Source organism: Ambystoma mexicanum, chromosome 13 (assembly GCF_040938575.1).
Source record: "Ambystoma mexicanum isolate Mex_15411 chromosome 13, UKY_AmexF1_1, whole genome shotgun sequence".
Lineage (NCBI taxonomy): Eukaryota > Metazoa > Chordata > Amphibia > Caudata > Ambystomatidae > Ambystoma > Ambystoma mexicanum.
The window spans coordinates 443721493-443739876 of NC_090938.1; the positions used below are offsets into that span (position 1 = coordinate 443721493).

Sequence of the window (18384 nt, forward strand, 5' to 3'; positions counted from 1 at the left end):
TCAACATTCGAAAGAGAGTACACATGTATTCTTTATCGCAGACTAAAGGCACAGCAAAAGCCATACCATAATATCCTGCTTGATGTCCTTTTGATAATTATTGAATGGCCCTGAAGCCAGCCCTGCGGTTTGTGCTTTGTGCCTTGGTCTTCCACTATGCAAGCTGATGTTTCCCAGTGAGGCCCCACAAAGCCCAGCAGGAGGAGACCATTATGAGTGAGATAAGGTGATTTTCATGTTACATGTGTCACTATGTTGAAACTGGCACAATGGGCATCCTTGTCTTCAATTCAGATGGTAGAGGACACAACCAGTGGAATCAGGAAGGTGCAGGGGGAAGGCTGAAAGGGAAGGTTAACAATTCAGCAGCAGGATGGATGATCTAAATGGGAAGCAGACAAGAAGGGTGGTGTTGTATATGAGAGCAAAATGTATTTACTAAAGAATACATGGTTTGAGCTTTGACCAGTCTTGTCCAAATAATAGTGTGTGTATGTTGGAGGGAACAGTCTTCTTTTTAGGCCTTAATACTATGCACTTGCCAGAAAAACTGCAGTCACAGCTTTAGCAGGTATCACAAGTAGAGACCTTTCAGCTAGGCAGGTGGGTTCAGAGCATCAGCGCTTTTGCTGCACACTTCCCCTATCAGCTTCAGCAAGTGACCATTTTCATAGGGAGTGTTTAAACTGGGCCTCCATACGTCGTGTCTTCAAAGTGTAAGGCGACTTTGGCTGAAAAACACAGGAAGCCACTTACAACCGTAAAAGTACCACTTCCTTGCTTTGACGATTCATGGGATCTTGTCACTTCCCCACAGAGTAGAACCCTCCCATGTGAGACTAGGGAGATGAGCCCGCTACGCAACATTCCCACAGAGGGTGGCGAAAACGGGACCTCACAGGATAGACTCCCCTCATGGGGACAAGGACTCCCGTTCCATGATGGAGCACCCTAACCATCTTGCCCCTGAGACCATCAAACCCATAAAGTTGGCTGAGAACAAATCTGAAAGCACTACTGTATGTTACTGCAATACTCCTTCCTTTCTGTCTGTAAGTATTGATACCGCCAAAACCAGAAAGATTAAAATAGACAGAGTCTGATCTCAAGTCATCTTCCAAGAGTACTGTGAAGAAGAAGATTGATGGAGTTATACAAACTATTCCTTTGCCAAGTACAGAAGGTACTGGAAAGAGGTGGCCCCAAGGAGGCATGAAGAATACACAATGGACACAAACAAAGGGATATGACACTCTGCTGGGGAGGACTCCGCTGTATGACATGAAAATGGTGAAAGGAAAAGGACTCAATGAGAGGCGAAGCAGGCGTGAAGCCTGGCAGACCCGGGAAGTTTGAACCTGGGAGCTCAAAGCTATGTCGGGGAAGCAAACCTCCAGTCGGGAAGATGCCGCAAGCAGGTTTCAGGTGTCCTTTGCAGGCCAACGCAGAGCAGGCCTGACTGGAAGCTGCGAACTGACCAACAGTGGCATGACCTTGAGGAGGTGGACCGAACGCTCCATTAACTGTGCCGACACTGCCTGAGAGCTAAAGCACGGCAACAGGGAGCAGAAAGAGGAGCAATGAGAGCATTTCCCAGGAAAAACTGATGACGTGCCCCCAACAGAGAAGAGGTAACGGGAGTCATGAGAGACCCGGTAAGGGATTGGGGAAGGGTGGCAGATGTAAAGAAGACATTGGGAGTAATCTCCCTCGTCTCAGTAATTTAATGCAAGAGTACTGAATGGGCTAGAAGGCATCGGGAGTAATCTCCCTCTTCTCAGTTATTGTATCGGAAGTACCGAATGGGAAGAAGACATTGGGAGTAATCTCACTCTTCTCAGTAGTTATGTCAAGAGTATCGAATGGAAAGAAAGCTTTGAGAGTAATCTCCCTAATCTCCAGAGTTTTGATAAAAGTACCAAGTGTGGAGGTTACATCACAAGTGATCTTCCTCATCTCAGTTATTGTGCCAAAGACACTTCAAGAGGAGAACATATCGGTAGTAGTCTCCCTCAACACTCTGTCGTCAAAAGGGATACTAAGGTTAGAGAGTGCCACGAGAACAGTCTCTTTTGTCATAGTGTTAGAAGGAACTAAGAACACTATGGAATCAGCTCCCCTTGTTCTCACTGATAAGAGGGAGATCAAGAAAGTCAAGGAATAACCATGCACTGGAAACAAAAGGAGTGGATAACCTTTACGCAATCCCTGAGAGAAGCCTGGGAAGAATTGCAAAGGTTGATAAAACGGTTGCAGGAAGTTATCCAAAGATATCCAATGGCTGAACCAACTGACCTAGGAGAAGGGAGTCATTCTCCTGGATTTCCACATAATTGTTGAATCAGAAACTAAGGCAGAAGGTTTCCAAACATTGGCCTGGAAACTGACTAAGTTGACCAGTAGATGATAGCAGTTGCTGAACTGTTGGACCAGGCAAAGGGATTAATTCTCCTGCAACTATTTATGTTAATGTTTTTTGTTAGTGGTAGGGCTAGAGTAGGCAAGTTTGAACAGAAGACAGACACTTTGGTTTTGTTGGGGCAGTCAGGAAAGGTCCCAAAAATGAAGATAGGTTCATGTTGCGTGTGCCATATTTGTGACTCGGGGTGCGGCAAAATGGACGCGACGTTGCAATTTCATATTTATCCAGTATAGTTAAATGTGAAAAGGACATGTTACTTCAAGTGTTACTTTTTTAGTTCAAGTCATACATATTAGATCTGCACGCGGGTAGAAAGATAAAATGCCAAAACCGTCAAATTAAATATAAACGCGATCCAGATATGGTGTGCTACGTAGTAACTAGAAGCTGCCGACGAGTTTTCATAATGCGCATACGAGAAGGGGGATGTTATGAAGAACCCATTCCAAAGAAGAGACAAAAGTTATTAAGCATGCAGGGCACACTGAGATACATACATAGGAAATGCATACATCTAAAACATACTGTGCTCTCTTATGAATATATTTAAACTCTGCAGACAGGAGTTCATGGTGTGAATTCTGAGGGTATAGGACCAACTGGTTTTGCAAGATTGGAGGCCAAAGGAGAAGTAATGATTAACCAAGCAGATAGTCAGCTGCAAAACTGACCAGGGTGGTGATGGCCTGGTAGTATCGCAGGAGGTAGATGTAATCTGTTTTAAGTGCATGGCAGCGTGCAGAAGAATCCGGCCATTTGTTTTGCCTAACAATATACATAGGATGAAGTGGCGCTCGAGTCCAGAGTGACCGATACCCAGGGGCTTTGATTGTTTTCTCAGGATGTGCCATTTGTGCTCAAATGGTAGTTATTTCGATTAGAATGTTCTGGGATGGCAGTAAAGCCAGGGTGGATGAGATGTCAATCGTCAGTTTAAAGGGAATCTGCTTATTCTCCTCTTCCTCATGTCCTTTGAAGTATCCATGCGAGCTATGTGCAATCACGTACAGGCCTCAGGCCAGTTCTGACTTGTAATAAATTTTGTTTGTATATGAATGTGTAACCATGTGATGATATCACGACAAATCTAAAAAGGTGTGTGCTATGAATATGATCTGAAGATGGTAGTTAAGATAACTAAGACCAATAAGAATGGGAGAACTGGAGAAAGATTGGATTTCTTTGCATAAGTTTTGTCCAATAACATGTGGGGGTGGATTGTAATAAAATATTTGGGAGTGTTTTAACTGTTGCAAAAATGTATACAATGTGTCAACTTATGTGGTTCAGTGAGACTCTACAGCGTCATCTAGCTCCTCCCCGGACAATTGTACAATAAACTTCCTTTACGTACAAAACATGCACTCACTTTTTAAGTGGTGGGCCTGCTTTGAATTAAGGTGATTAAAGGCACATCAGCACAGGTTTGACAACAACCCTGACAACGAGCACCCAAGTTATTCTTTAGTTAGGTAGGGAAAACCCTTTAGGGATAGCGAAAGATAGGCCTTTTTCATTATTGTTTAAATAAATATTATAGTGAAAATGCCATCCCTTTGTTCGACCCCTTACTCCAGCATGCCACATTGCCCACAGAAAATTCTTTAAAGCATTCTTTAAAAGCATCCTTTTAGGTGACCTTAACCTAGGTGACAACGACAAAAAGGATAAGCCAGCCAAATCTCTCTCACTAGCCCTAAAAGAACTAGGCTTTGACCAAAAAATAACATCACCCACACATAACAAAGGCTGCATCCTTGATTGGGTAGCCGACCACAACTGCCACATCGACATTAGCTCCATCACCCCGACTCCTTGGTCAGACCACCACATCATTCACTTCCTCATCCCCGCCGCGTCTAAGACCAAAAAGCCTATCCCCTATCCCCCCAGCACTGGCAAGATGCGCCAAAAATCTTACCAAAGATAAGATCATTCCACACCTCAGCACCCTCATTACAGATCTTAAGTCCTGCGACCCGGCAGAGTTAGCAGATATCTATAAGAGCACCATAAGCACTGCCATAGACACCATTGCCCCATTACAGAATAAAAAAGCCAAAACAGTGAAACACTGAAACACCTGGTTCTCCTCGGAACTTAAAGAACTCTGCTCTCAAAAAAGAAAAGCACTGAACACCGGGCAGAAATCACCCTCCCCAGCCACCCTATCCTCCTACAAAAAATCACCTCTCAACACAAAAAAGCCATGATCACAGCCAAGTCAGCTTCCTACAATGAAAGAATTGCGAATGCAAGCTCCGAATCCAAAGAACTCTTTGCCATCTTCAAAGAACTCACCACACCAGCTACCAAATCACACGATATTGTTAAAGACCAAACCTGGTGTAACTCCATACAATCTGCCCTACTGAACAAAATCGAACTCCTACAAGCTAAAATCAAGGAGCACCACAAAAACCTATCACAGCACTTCAAACCAACCACCACTTCTGACCACCTGGCCACCTCCAGCCCAGTGCCCCCTTCCGCTAAAGCCCCCATAAACCTTTTCAAATTCAGGGAAGTAACAGAACAGGAAGTCATTGAGATAATGAACATGATTAAACCATCCAACTGCAAAGGAGACCCTTGTCCAGCCAGTCTGATTAAAGACTGCACTGTAACACTCGCCCCCTTTCTCAAATCCATCATTAACGCCTCCTTTGAAGCCAACACAGTTCCAGACAGTCTATAAGAAGCCTGGGTACGCCCCCTTCTAAAAAAACCTACTCTCGACCCAGAAGTTGCTAATACCTATAGGCCCATCACCACCGTGCCTTTCCTGCTCAAGATCCTGGATAAAGTTGCCTACACGCAAATCCAGGAATATCTTGAAACCAACCATATCCTAGGTAAAAGACAGTCAGGCTTCCGACCAGGTCACGGGACAGAGTCAGCCCTACTCGACTTAAGCATACAACTTGGGGACATCATGGACAAAGGCAAACCGGCACTCCTTCTCCTACTGGATCTGTCCGCCGCCTTTGACCTTATCAACCATGATATCCTAGGCATGCACCTAAAAAATGAAGCGCACTTCTACCCAGAAGCTATTGCTTGGGTGGCCTTGTTTCTAAATGGTAGACTCATGGGCTCAAGGGCTGCACCGCCCCTACACGCTACAACATATTTACCCTTCCACTCTTCAATGATCTCGACTGACGCAACATAGCGTACACCAAATACGCTGATGACACGCAGGTAGTACTCCCACTAACTGGGACCTATGAAGAAGATGTGACAGCCCTAACCAAAATTTACACAGCCATCCAAACCTGGATGGCTGCCAATGGCCTTTGCTTAAATGGGGATAAAACTGAGATTCTCATAGTAGGGACCAGCGAAACTCTCAACAAACTCCCCCCACAATATAAATCCTTCAACATCGATAACTCCATCATCACAGTCTCCAAGACTGTCAAAACTCTAGGTGTTCACCTAGATGCCTCGCTATCCATGTCCCGCCAGGTCAACGCCATAGCCTCCTCCTCAGTGCTCACCACCAAGGTGATTAACGCAGTCAAGCCTTTCCTCTCCACCCAAAACTGCCTATCCATCGCCAGAGCCACACTAGGTACCAAACTGGGCTACTGTAATGCCCTTTTCCTAGGCACCTCTGTCAACAATATAAAAAAACTCAAAATCACGCAAAACAACGCGCTTCGGGCAGCGCTGACCATCCCCAAAAGGGAATACATTTCTAAAGCAAGGAAAGATGCCCATTGGTTACCGGTAAAGGAACACATACTCTTTAAAGCCATGGCCATCACTCATAGCTGCCTTACAGCTGATGCACCACCCTATCTCTCAGAAAGAATCACCCTCAACTCCTCTAACAGACCCACCAGAGCCCACCGCGCCAACCAGTTTTATGTTCCCACGTTCAAAAGAACCAGAGCTGGAGGTTCTAGCTTCCAACACCTCACACCCAAAAACTGGAATGCCTGTGCCAACCTCACTAAGAAATGAAAAATCATACACCACCTTTCGCAAAAACCTAAAAGCCTTTCTATTCCGCTAATGTTTAAACCAACATGCATAGTCATGCTTGCACGGTAACCATAGCAAAGCATAACTTTTTGACCCTCTCGGTCTCTTACCACCTGTCATTGTACTATCGCAACCGACTGTTATATCCTACCTATGTTAAGCTCAAGCCCTCTGTAACAGCGCCACGATGCCTCAGGGCAGTTCTGTGTGCTTTATAAATGCAAATAAATAAAATAAAATAAATTCTCTGTATTGGGGACTGGGCATACTTACAACCATCCTTCCTCAGAGACCTGGCTACCCCTCTCAGCACTGCCTCTTCTTTATTTCTGGGAGTCCCCCAGAAATTAGAACCCGAGCAGCCCTTGGAAACAAATGGAGTGATAGTGGTTGCAGACATTGCATCCTCACAGCCAAATCCAGAGGTTTTCCGGACAAGTAAATATGGTTATGGTTACAACCACTGTAATGCTAGGGTGAGTGTTGTGAAAAATGGGATAAGCACCAAGCCCAAGCTGCATTAAGTACATAACGATTCAAGCACACAACCCCTTTTTTCACTTACATATTTTTCAAATATAAATATCTATTGCCATCTTTATGTCCCAAAATGTTCTTTGATTTTATGCAAACATCAAGGAACCCTCATTAGTGGTATTTGTCCCGTTTGCCTTTTTTCAGATGGGCATTTCAAAAGAGTACAATGTGAGTGTACCAGCCTGTCCATCTTGGAATGATAACCTTCTATCAGAAAATAATGTATTTGTTTAATTTAGTTTTTAATAATGTGTCGAGCTCAGTAAGAGAAGTGTAGCATTCTTATTATGTCTACAACATATGCTCGAAGTGATCATTGAAAAAGAACATTAGTACTATTAAATCATTTCCTTTGTTAATAGCTTTTTTTACTGAGAATCCTCACGATTTTGTCTCTCAAAATGGCCTTGCTTCTTGGAAAGGGTCATGCTCGGATTAAAACCAATGATCTGTTTCCACTAAGCACCAAGGCAATATTACATTTTTCCTGCTGAGCACCCCTCATGAGCCTATAATTATTCCACTAGTACTTCATACCAACAATGCACCCTCGATGTGAATCCAACATTCCTAAAGGACACACGTGAGGAAAATATATGTTACAAATACCAAGCCAGTCCTCAACTCAGTGGGCCTCATTACGACCCTGGCGGAGTGGGTTTACGCCAGCGTTATTCGCGGCGGACCCGTCCGCCCTACTACGAGTTCCCGTAGCGCCATGGAGCGTTTTCCGCCTGGTTTTTCCGGGCGGAGAAATCCATGGCGCTACGGGACCTTGTTGTTAATTACGCCACCGTATTTAACGGTGGCGTAATTAACGCCTTCCCCACTCCCATTATACCCTATGGGGCAAAAATGGGAATGGGGAAGGGTAAAATGGGGGATGGGGATTTACCGCCCCGCCAAGGTCGGAATGGGGCGGAAAATCCGCCAACCCCCATGGCGCTATCGGCAGCTTTCCGCCGTGCTCCATGGTGCATTTTGCACCGCGATTTCCGCCAGGGTCGTAATGAGGCCCAGTTACTGCTCTTATTTTGCTTTTAACAAAAAATAGGTTTACACCTAGCACACCGTAACAAGTCTTAGTTGGTAAATGTAAGTTTAACAAGTAGTTTTTTTAAGTCTATGTGCGGGGGAGAATGATAACAACCCTGGCATATGGATTGTAGATAAAATGTGAGCAGAATACGTTCCCAATTAGGGAACTCCCGTCCCCTGCACACTGTATGGGGCTATATAGCCACATTCTTAAAGAATAAAGTGATACAATTTCCTTAATATTCACTGGAAATTATCTTAAAACATTAAATTCATGAGTAGATGTTTAGACATCGCATAATCTGGTTATTAATAACATTTCCAATTTTGTACACAAACAAGACTTATAACTTGAATGTTTGATTAGGCCAGGATTTTATTTCACAAAAAGCAAGTTGCCCAACGTGTTTCGAGAATAAGTTCTCTTCTTCAGTGTTTTTCTCTGGTCGCACTGATGTCAGTAATGGCTTGAGTGACTCTAGCATAAGTGCACTTGGCCAGATGACTTTTGCTCTCAAAGATAGAGACACACAGAGAGACAAAGCAAAAGAGAGCCAGAGATTGAGAGCTGAGAGAGAGGTATACATAGAGCACAGTGTGTGTGGGAGATTCAGAGAGAGAGAGGGAGAGGGAGAGAGAGCGAGACAGAGAGAGAGAGAGAGAGAGAGAGAGAAAGAGAGAGAGAGAGAGAGACAGAGAGAGTGCAATCGATCCGCCTCTGATGAGCCTGGTGCAGTCAGTGTCATTTATCATTTGAAAATATGTTTCATCTGTTTTCTGTAAAATAGGACTAAAGCACTTAAGAGTTAATTGAACGCATGATAATGTCCGCCCTCACTTTTTGGAGCCTTATTGCCTGCAGCAGAAGGTGTTCTTGCTCCTTGGGTTTTAGATCTGTGTGTCAGGCGAGCATCTATAATGAGGAAATTTGATATCCCTTTGTTCATTCATTTTCATTGTGTTGAATTCTTGGCTCTCAATACTTTGTAGTTCAATGTTTAATTCTTTTAAGGGAAACGTTTATGTGCCTTGTGCTGAAAAAGAAAGAAATACTCTTGCTTGGCCGGGAGCTTGCAGTGTCTGCCTGACTTCCTCTCCTGCCCCACACAACTCAGCATTGTATGAGGCCAGGACATGGAGTCAGAACAGCTGGCGTGGAGGTGTGGTTGCACATAGGCCTTGTAATCCTTGATGACGTTCGCCCCCAACTCCGCCGGAGACCTCGCAACGACTATTTTGTATGTCACAGCAACGCATTTAACTAGGAAGCTCTTTAGGTGGGCAGCAGAAGGCACTGCGGCAAGTGTGTACTGGGCCATTGTCTGTGACAAGCCCCTCAGTAACTGTGAATGTTGGGCGATAAGAACTAGGTGAGTGCTTTTGTACCAGAAGGAGACCCAGGGTCCCACATATTTTCAAGCACACCTGTAACCTGTCGGCCAGAAGGTTGCTGGCACACCGCTGCCACCATGCATTGCTACTCCCCACATTGCCAACATATTTAGGGTTGGAGCCACAACTCCCAACGGCTCATTGGGGTGATTTGTGCACTGTCAATGGCAGATGTGCGAGTAGGTAATCCGCCATTTACTTGCTTGGTTGACGTTAGGGAAATGTCTCCACAGGTTTCATTGCGACTCCAGTTCACTTATCATCCCGGGTGCTTATTTTTTATCTTTATTCCCAGATCATTTGAATTAGGAAATCCACTATGTTTTTTAATTTGAATCCTGGGACTTGTAGTGCTGAATTTGAAATGTGGAAATCCAAACAGCAAGTTGCACAATGCAAATAATGAAAGCAGGACTGGCTAACATACTCACACATGGAGCGGATTAAACTTGAAAGCTCTGCATCACTAACACTGGCACATGCCTGTGTGTTCCTGTCTACTAAACCAATTAGCTGCACCAGGTTTCAGGGCTGTTTGGCTGCAGCCCAATCCACATGCTTGCGCCACCCACTCTGCTGCCCCTTTATTGACTTTCCGTGCGACGGCTTAACGCTGCCGTCAGACGGTCACGTGACTACATCACAGGTATTACAATAGTGGGCAGCGTAAATGTCATGCAGGCTGATTGGGGCAGCATAGGGCTATGGCCAGCATGAGAGCCCAGCACTGCCACCACCTGGCTCATTGTTATTCATGAAAATGGACGGTTAGTGTTGTGTACGTGGTACACGGAGCGCGCATGCGCAGCCCAGCGGGCCGGCGCATGCGCGCCTGTTAATAAAGGCGGCGCCCGGGGCAGTTCGCGCCGGAGCGCCGCAACAGGCAGACGTCTCCGGTGTGTGTTCTTGCGCGCCGCATCCGCGCGCTGGTGCCCGGACCCAGGGGGGCCCCCACACTCCACCGCAGTGCCCCCCAGGTTACAACACTGGCGACGAGGAGGTACGGTCCGCTTCCGTGCCCGACTACCTCGGAGAGACGGAAGTCTGCCGTATTACGGACACGCGGAGCGCCGGCGGCCATCTTCCTTTCACTCGCTCCCCTTCACACGTGGCGACAGTGGTTGCGGCCCGACAGGGTGCTCGTGCACCACTCGCCAGCGGTGGTGGAGAACACAGAAAAAAATAATTTTTGGAAAGCCCACAGTCCTGCAGGCGCAGGGCTGTGGCAATTAAGAAGAAAGAAGTGGGTTTTACACCCCAACCCTACCACGAGGCCAGGACAAGCCACCCTTCTCTCAAGACAGCCAACAGTGAGTACGTGGCGCTGAGATGGGTGAAGAAGCTGACGATGAGGGCGCCGCTGCCCCAATCCCTCGCAGAGCTCGTAGCTCCCTAGCCCCCATGCCAGAATTCGATACTACTGGCCCCCCTTCCAAGCTGGGCCCGAAGTGGCTATTGTGGGTTAAAAGACTAGATATGTTCTTCAGGGCATCTGGGGTGGACGATGATGACGCCAAAATCGCAACCATGATCTACTCGGCAGGCGCGGAAGTCCACAAGATCTACGACTCCCTCGTCATCCCCGTGGTCACGTATGACGCAGTCAAGCAGGCGCTCAAAGACCATTTTCTCCCCATGGCTAACGTGGATTTTGATAGGTTTGTCATGGGCGCTGAGAGACAATTGGACGACGAGCCCCTAGACAAATTTTGCGCCCGCCTGAGACACCTGGCGACCTCCTGCAGATGGGCCGACGAGGAAGAAATGGTCCGCAACCAACTACTGCAGGGGTGCAGCTCCGGAAAACTTCGGAGGCAGGTATTGAGAGAGCCTGGCCTGACTCTCCAGCAAATTTTGGACCTGGGTAGAGCACACGAGCTGGCGGAAGCCAGAGGTGCGAAAATGGACGCTGCCACGCAACCAGGGAATAACGAGGACTCATTTGCAGTAGGACGGTCAGCTGCGGGTAGGTCAAGATGGGCGCCGAGAAGGCCCGATGCCACACTCACACCAGGCAACGCCCCATCGTGCTCGTACTGTGGGTATGACCTCCCCCACAGCGGTGACTGCCCGGCAAAGTCGAGAACATGCGCCCGGTGTGGCACACCGGGGCACTATGCCAGGATGTGCCGAGCTGCTTCCCCCGTTGCAGCAGGAAGGGGACCAGAGCAGGGGCGTTGCTAGGGGGGGGCTAAGGGGGCTATAGCCCCTGATCTTTTGGTTGTAGCCCCGGATAGAATCTCAGGAGCTACAGCCAAAAGACTAGCTAGCCCCCAGTCCCAACAGTTCCGACATCAGCGTAGCCCCGGGTCTTTTCCAGACCTAGCAACTCCCCTGGACCAGAGAGAGTTGGACGAGGAGGCGCTCGCAGAGTGAGAGGCATCTCCTCGATCGATCAGGGCCTGCAGGACCTGGATATCGCAGAAGAAGAAGAGGAGGAGGAAGAGGTTTTCTCCATCTCCAGCATCGCGAAAGGTCCCGGCACGAGGCGCCAACCCACATGCACTGTCAACATCGATGACGTTCCCACCCCCATTCTCATCGACACTGGGGCTTCGGTCTGCGTGCTAGCCACCAAACATTATGTGGCCCTGCCAGGCCCACCGGAACTGTCAGCGTCCAAGGCAAGAATATATGCATTTGGCGGGGAAACACCCTTACCCATCCAAGGCGTGTTTGTTGCCCCAGTCTCCCATGGACAAAACACCATCAAAGCAAGATTTTTCGTCACCAACGTCAGCCCACATTCCTTGTTGAGCTGTGCGGCGTCAGAAGCGCTCGACATTGTCCATTTCACGTTTGGGGTATACCACGCCGATCTGAAAAGCATGCTACACAAGTTTGAGACTCTCTTCAAGGGCATTGGCAAACTGAACGCAGAGCCCATTCGCCTGCACATCGACAAGTCCGTGAGGCCGACAGCCCTCAAACACCGCCGGATCCCTTTTCACTTAAGGGCCCAAGTGGAGGAGGAGCTGCAACAGTTGGTCGACCGAGACATCATCGAAAGAGTGGAAGGCCCCACCCCTTGGGTTTCGCCTATCGTAGTAGCCCCAAAGCCGAAACAGCCGGGGGCGGTACGCATCTGCGTGGACATGAGGCTCCCAAATGCCGCCATCAAAAGGGAGCGTCACCTCACACCCACTCTGGATGACATCGTCGGAGAACTTCAAGGCGCCAAAGTCTTCTCCAAACTGGACCTCAGGTCTGGGTACCACCAGTTGGAACTGCACCCCGAGTCGAGGTACATTACGACGTTCACTACGCACGAGGGGTTGTACCAGTACAAGAGACTTAACTTTGGGATCTCGTCCGCGGCTGAGGTCTTCCAGAATGCCATCAGAGGAGCCTTGTCCGGTCTGAAGGGTGTCATTAACATGTCTGACGACATCTTGGTCTTCGCCAGGTCGGAAAGTGAACACCTTAAACGGCTAGAGTGCACGTTTGAGAGACTACAGGCGGTAGGCCTAACCCTGCACCAAGAAAAGTGTGAATTCCTCAAAGACCGGCTGGAATTCTTCGGGTTCACCTTCCATGCGGGAGGCATATCCCCAGACCCTGGAAAAGTGAAAGACATAAGAGATGCGCCTCCACCCACATCACCGGCGGAGGTTCGGAGTTTCTTGGGGATGGTCAACTACTGCGGCCGATTCATCAAAGACCTGGCCTCCCTGTCAGAACCACTGAGGGCACTTACGAGAAATGACGTGGCTTGGCAGTGGACGGCGACTGAACAAAGATCCTTCAACGCCATCAAAGAAGCCCTGTCAGAGCAGGAGACAATGGCTTACTTCAACCCCAGCCGGGAATCAGAGATTGTAGTCGATGCCAGCCCAGTGGGACTGGGAGCAGTCCTCATGCAGGCAGACGAACTAGGGGCCATGAGACCCATAGCATACGCCAGCAAAGCCCTCACCGACACGGAAAGGCGGTATTCCCAAATTGAAAGAGAGGCCCTGGCCATCCTGTGGGGGTGCAAACACTTCAGAATATACATCCTCGGCAAACCCGTCGTCGTGGTTACGGATCATTAACCCCTGATTCCTATCCTGTCTGGAACATCCTCCAAGCCGCCTCCCCGTATCGAGAGATGGATGCTGTCCCTCATCGAATACGGCGTCAAGCTGGTATACCGCCCAGGCACTCATAACCCCGCTGACTACCTGTCTCGTCACCCAGGCACGAAGAACGCCCAGATTCCTGTAGAGCTGTCAGACGCTGGGGACGCTGTGCATCTCGTCGTTGAATCAGCCCTGCCAGTAGCTCTGTCAAGAGAGGACATTGCGGACGACTCGAACTCCGACGAGGCATTCCTAAGAGTGAAAAAGGCGGTGGCCACAGGAGAGTGGCGGGACGTCCTCCTAAACAATGCCAGAAGAAACCCAGAGGTACAAAGGGACCTACAACTGCTGTGGAAAGCTCGACACGAGCTCTCGGTGTCCACGGACGGCCTGCTACTGCGTGGGGACCAGATCGTGATCCCCAGGTCACTGGTCATGAGAGTCCTCCAGTTGGCCCACACAGGGCACCAAGGCATGGCAAGGATGAAGGCGCGCCTTAGGCTGAAGGTCTGGTTCCCCGATCTGGAGCACAGGGTGACCGAATTCGTGAGGACCTGCATCCCCTGCCAGGCCACGAGTCCTGCGGAAAAGGGTCCGCCCATTCAGGCCATGGAACGGAGCGACGTGCCATGGGGAACAGTGCACGCAGATTTCGGCTCGACCGGAAGAGGTCTATATTTCCTGGTAGTCACAGACCAGTGGTCGAGGTACCCGGAAGTGGAACTCGTGGAATCCACCGCCAGCGATCACACCATCCTGGCCATGGACAAAATCTTCGCCACCCATGGTTTCCCACTTGAGATATGCTCAGACAATGGAGCGCCGTTCCAAGGGCAGCGGTTTGTCAGATACTGCGCGGAACGAGGCATCAAGCACCGAAAGGTGACCCCGCTGTGGCCAAGGGCCAATGGAGAGGTTGAGCGTTTCATGCGGACGCTTAACAAAATTTTTCGCATCTCTGTCAATGGAGGGGAGGACCTGCGCCACAACTTAATCGACTTTCTCCGTGAGTACCGGTCCACCCCACATCGGTCCACCGGAATCGCACCCGCCGAGGCGCTGTTCAGGCGAATACCCAGAGGGCTGATACCGGAAGCGGGTGACCGACGCCCAGGAATGATCGATGGCGCACAGGTGGCAGCAGACAGAGCCGCGAGAAACGAAAGCGAGACAACAAGGCGGAGGCTGCCGGAGAAAGAGATAGCAGTAGGAGACACCGTCCTTGTCCGGAACAGGAAACCGGAAGGAAAACTCTCAATGACTTACGAAACCCAACCAATGGGAGTAACTCACGTCAAAGGCTCCATGGTCACGGCTGCGAACGCGCGAGGGACGGTGACCCGAAATGTGTCCTTCTTCAAGCGCATAGGACCCGTGGCAGCGGAGGAAGAACCCGATCCTGACCAAGGACTGGCGGCAGAAGCGCCGCCGGAAGGCGTTGAACCGCCCGAAGATCCGGGGAGGCCAGAGAACCTCGAGAGGAGCTCGCCCAGGTACCCGCGCAGGGAGGGGCGCCGCCCCCCACAAAGATTCCAAGATTTCATCATGGACCCGGCAACCTGAGTAACTAAGTCTGCTAAGTATAAGTTGTTTTGAGCCATGTTGGCTCCCCATGTTTAATGTGTTTGTTGTTTGAGGGGGAAAAGGAGGGATGTTGTGTACGTGGTACACGGAGCGCGCATGCGCAGCCCAGCGGGCCGGCGCATGCGCGCCAGTTAATAAAGGCGGCGCCCGGGGCAGTTCGCGCCGGAGCGCCGGAACAGGCAGACGTCTCCGGTGTGTGTTCTTGCGCGCCGCATCCGCGCGCTGGTGCCCGGACCCAGGGGGGCCCCCACACTCCACCGCAGTGCCCCCCAGGTTACAACAGTTAGCAGTGCCTGCGTGGCTTTTTCGTTTCATGAAGAACAATGAGCTTGTGCAGGTTGCAGAGTCACAGTTGCTTATTGTGCGGGTATGACTGACTGGCAGTTAAAGTAATTAAATTGCCAAAACAGCACATTATAATCAATGTCTGTCTGAGAAAAGTAGTGCAGGTGCTCAAAAACAAGTGCCGGAGCTCAGCCCTGGCAAACACCCCCCACAAATAAAGCATTGATGGAATAGCATATTAGCCTTGTTCTGCTGGTACAGTGTAATGTAATAATAATTAGTGTTCTTATGTATGATATGATATGATATGATATGATAAGTCATTTATAATGCGCTTGTACACAAGTGTTTCTAGGCGCGACAAGACAAGGAAGGGAAGACAGAAGGAGGATAAAACAACGATCTGACTATTTACTGTGGCATGCAGATCGTGCAAGTGCAGGGGGAGGGAGGGAAAGAAGTGCCATAGGGATAGGGGTGGAGGGGAGAGTGCAAAGGATCGCATAAGTGCTGCCAGGAAGTGGCTCATAAGTGCAAGGAGTCTGGACAGTAGGGTTGCAGATACAGTCCCTAAGTGGTTGGGGGCCCGGAGGCAGTGCAAGGGCAACTGTTTGTGCGTTCAGTGAGTGGCCAGGTAACCAGTTTGCACAGCAGACAGGGGCATCAGCAAGGGAGAGAGGGAGGAAGTGGAAGCAAAAGGGAAGGTCTTGAGTTGCTTCCAGAACCTTAGGTGGTCCTGCTCAAGTTTGAGAGAGGCAGGGAGGCTGTTCCAGAGGCAGGCCCCAGCTGAGGAGAGAGATCTACCCCCCACTCTCTGCCTGGAGAAGCGTCTGACCTTCAGAGAGTTGGAGGTGGATGAGCAGAGGGCTCGAGAAGGAAGATGCTTAGGAAGAGAAAGTTGGATGTAGTGTGGTCCCAGCCCCAGAAAGCCTTGTGGATGGTGCAGCGGGTCTTGAAGTTGATCATTGCAGCCACAGGGAGTCAGTGGAGAGACTTGGCCTCAATCCCTGGGCTTCAGGCCAAGGACACTTCTTGCAGTCCTGTTCTAGATTGTAGTGCTTCGTGATGGCTTCCTCCAGCTTCTCCAGCTTCTAAGTACTTTAATAAAGGTGTTATTACAAGATAAAATGTTTAATGTAACAAACATCACTCTTCAAAGTAAGTACACTAATCCATGTATTTTGTTGCTTGCAGGGCGAAAAAGAGTGAGCAGGAACCATGCAGACACCTGGAGCCCCAGAAAAGGCCTATGTTTTAGTGGAATATGAGTTTGAATACACCGCTAAAGATGGACGATTCATCTCTATTAAGCCCAATGAGAGATATTTGCTTTTAAAAAAGACGAATGATCACTGGTGGCATGTGAGAAAAGATGGGCAGTCCAAGCCCTTCTACATCCCTGCCAAATACGTGAAAGAGCTGCCCGCGGGCATACAGCCATCGAATGGACTCCTTCCTCACACTGAGCAGACCCAACAGCAACCCATCGACTCTTTCCAGGATGCAACTGATGTAGGCGCTCACCAATATAGTTATAAATTCATCAGCCTGACACCTGATACGCCATGTAACCCCTACAACCCAAAAAGTAATCTTACACAACCCCACTTATCACTGTGCGAGTCCGGTTCAAATCTATCTATCCCTGACATTTGTGTGACCGATGTCCTTCCCAAAGGTTCAAAAGAGGATCTATTGCCGGAAATTGGGGAAGAAAGACTGAGTTCGGCCGGCTACTTTGCCCCACTAAGGACCCCACTGAGAACGTTTGGGAGCTTCCATAGGCTCCCTGTGAGGAACACCATGTACGGGCCAGAGTTCACGACCCCCATCTCCATCCGATACTCTCAGTCCCTGGATGACCTAGCCAGGCTTTCACCTGAAAGACCGATTGGCGGTCGCAGAACCGAGGTCCTAGCTGGTTCCCGGGTTTATTCACGCTCTCTTACCAGGAGTGATTCTGAGAACATATATGAAACCATCGTGGACTTGCCGGGTCAGAAGAATGTAGTGGATTTACCAGCGCAAGAGAAGGTCAACGTTCAGGTAGGTCACTAGCACAATGTTATTTATTTAATGAAACTGTAGGTGTATAACTATTGATCTTGTGCTCCCTCCACCACCACATCCAAAGAGAAACCAACAAGGGTGACACACGTCAGGTTGCAAGGACCTGACCAGGCCTAAAGATCACTCTCCTCCTGCCAGTTGTTCATTACACACAGCACACCTTTTACTACTCACCAAGAGTGAATTCTCGCTCGCCAGTGGCTAGAGGCGAGTGAAAATGGAAACACTGGCTACTTTAATAACGGTGCAGGTGCTTCCGTGAAACTCTGCGGGTAGGTGCTGTCCTGACGCAGAGTCGTAGTGTGTTGGTCTGGAAACAACGGTGCCGGTAGGCTTACAGCCACTGCTGTTTCCGGACCAACACACTCATAATGAGGCCCCATGTGTGTGTCTGATGTTTGATTTGGGGTTGAAATCTGGAGACAATGTAACTCTTTCTCTATTTTGTGGGAAATTAGGTTTTTGAAATGATGGTTAAATGGTTATGTTGTAGTTGGGGGTCAAATTATAAACAGACTTACACAACTCAGATCTCAGCATTTGTGTACATTTTACCAGGCAGGAGCAGATGGTGCAGGAAAGAAGTGGGCTAATTCCTTCCACTAGATTAAGCACACTAGCTAAGAGTGCTTTCACTACTCTGGGTCTGCCGGGATTATCCCAGGGCTATGCTCTGCAAGACAAGAACATATAATAACTAATGCTCCTCCAAGGCGTCCCACTGTCAGGAACATGTCTTAAGAGAGCGTTTTCGCACTGTCTCAAGGGTGGTCAGTCAAAATCTCGAAAACGAAATCTCGAATGACAAAAAGCACGAAACAAAAATCTCGAAAAAAAAAATGTCAAATTTTTTATTTATTTATTTCTATATGTTTTTGGGGTCAGGTAAGTAAAAAAAAGGGGTAAAATAAAAAAAAATGAAAAAAGGGGGGTTGAGGGGGAACCCCCCCATTTTGAAAAAAAACGCATTGAAAAAAAAATTCGATATTTTTTTTTTCGGCC

General features: G+C 48.7%; 1 protein-coding gene across 8 annotated transcripts in view; it reads left to right on the forward strand.

The window, feature by feature from the left end:
* Nucleotides 1-18384, forward strand: part of ARHGAP27 (Rho GTPase activating protein 27) — a 785924-nt gene that overhangs the window by 192148 nt on the left and 575392 nt on the right. For all 8 annotated transcript variants that reach the window (XM_069634066.1, XM_069634072.1, XM_069634069.1 and 5 more), the window contains exon 2: nt 16507-17358. In XM_069634066.1, coding sequence (XP_069490167.1) covers nt 16531-17358 — 828 coding nt within the window. In that variant the 5' untranslated portion in view covers nt 16507-16530. The remainder of the gene's footprint in view (nt 1-16506; nt 17359-18384) is intronic.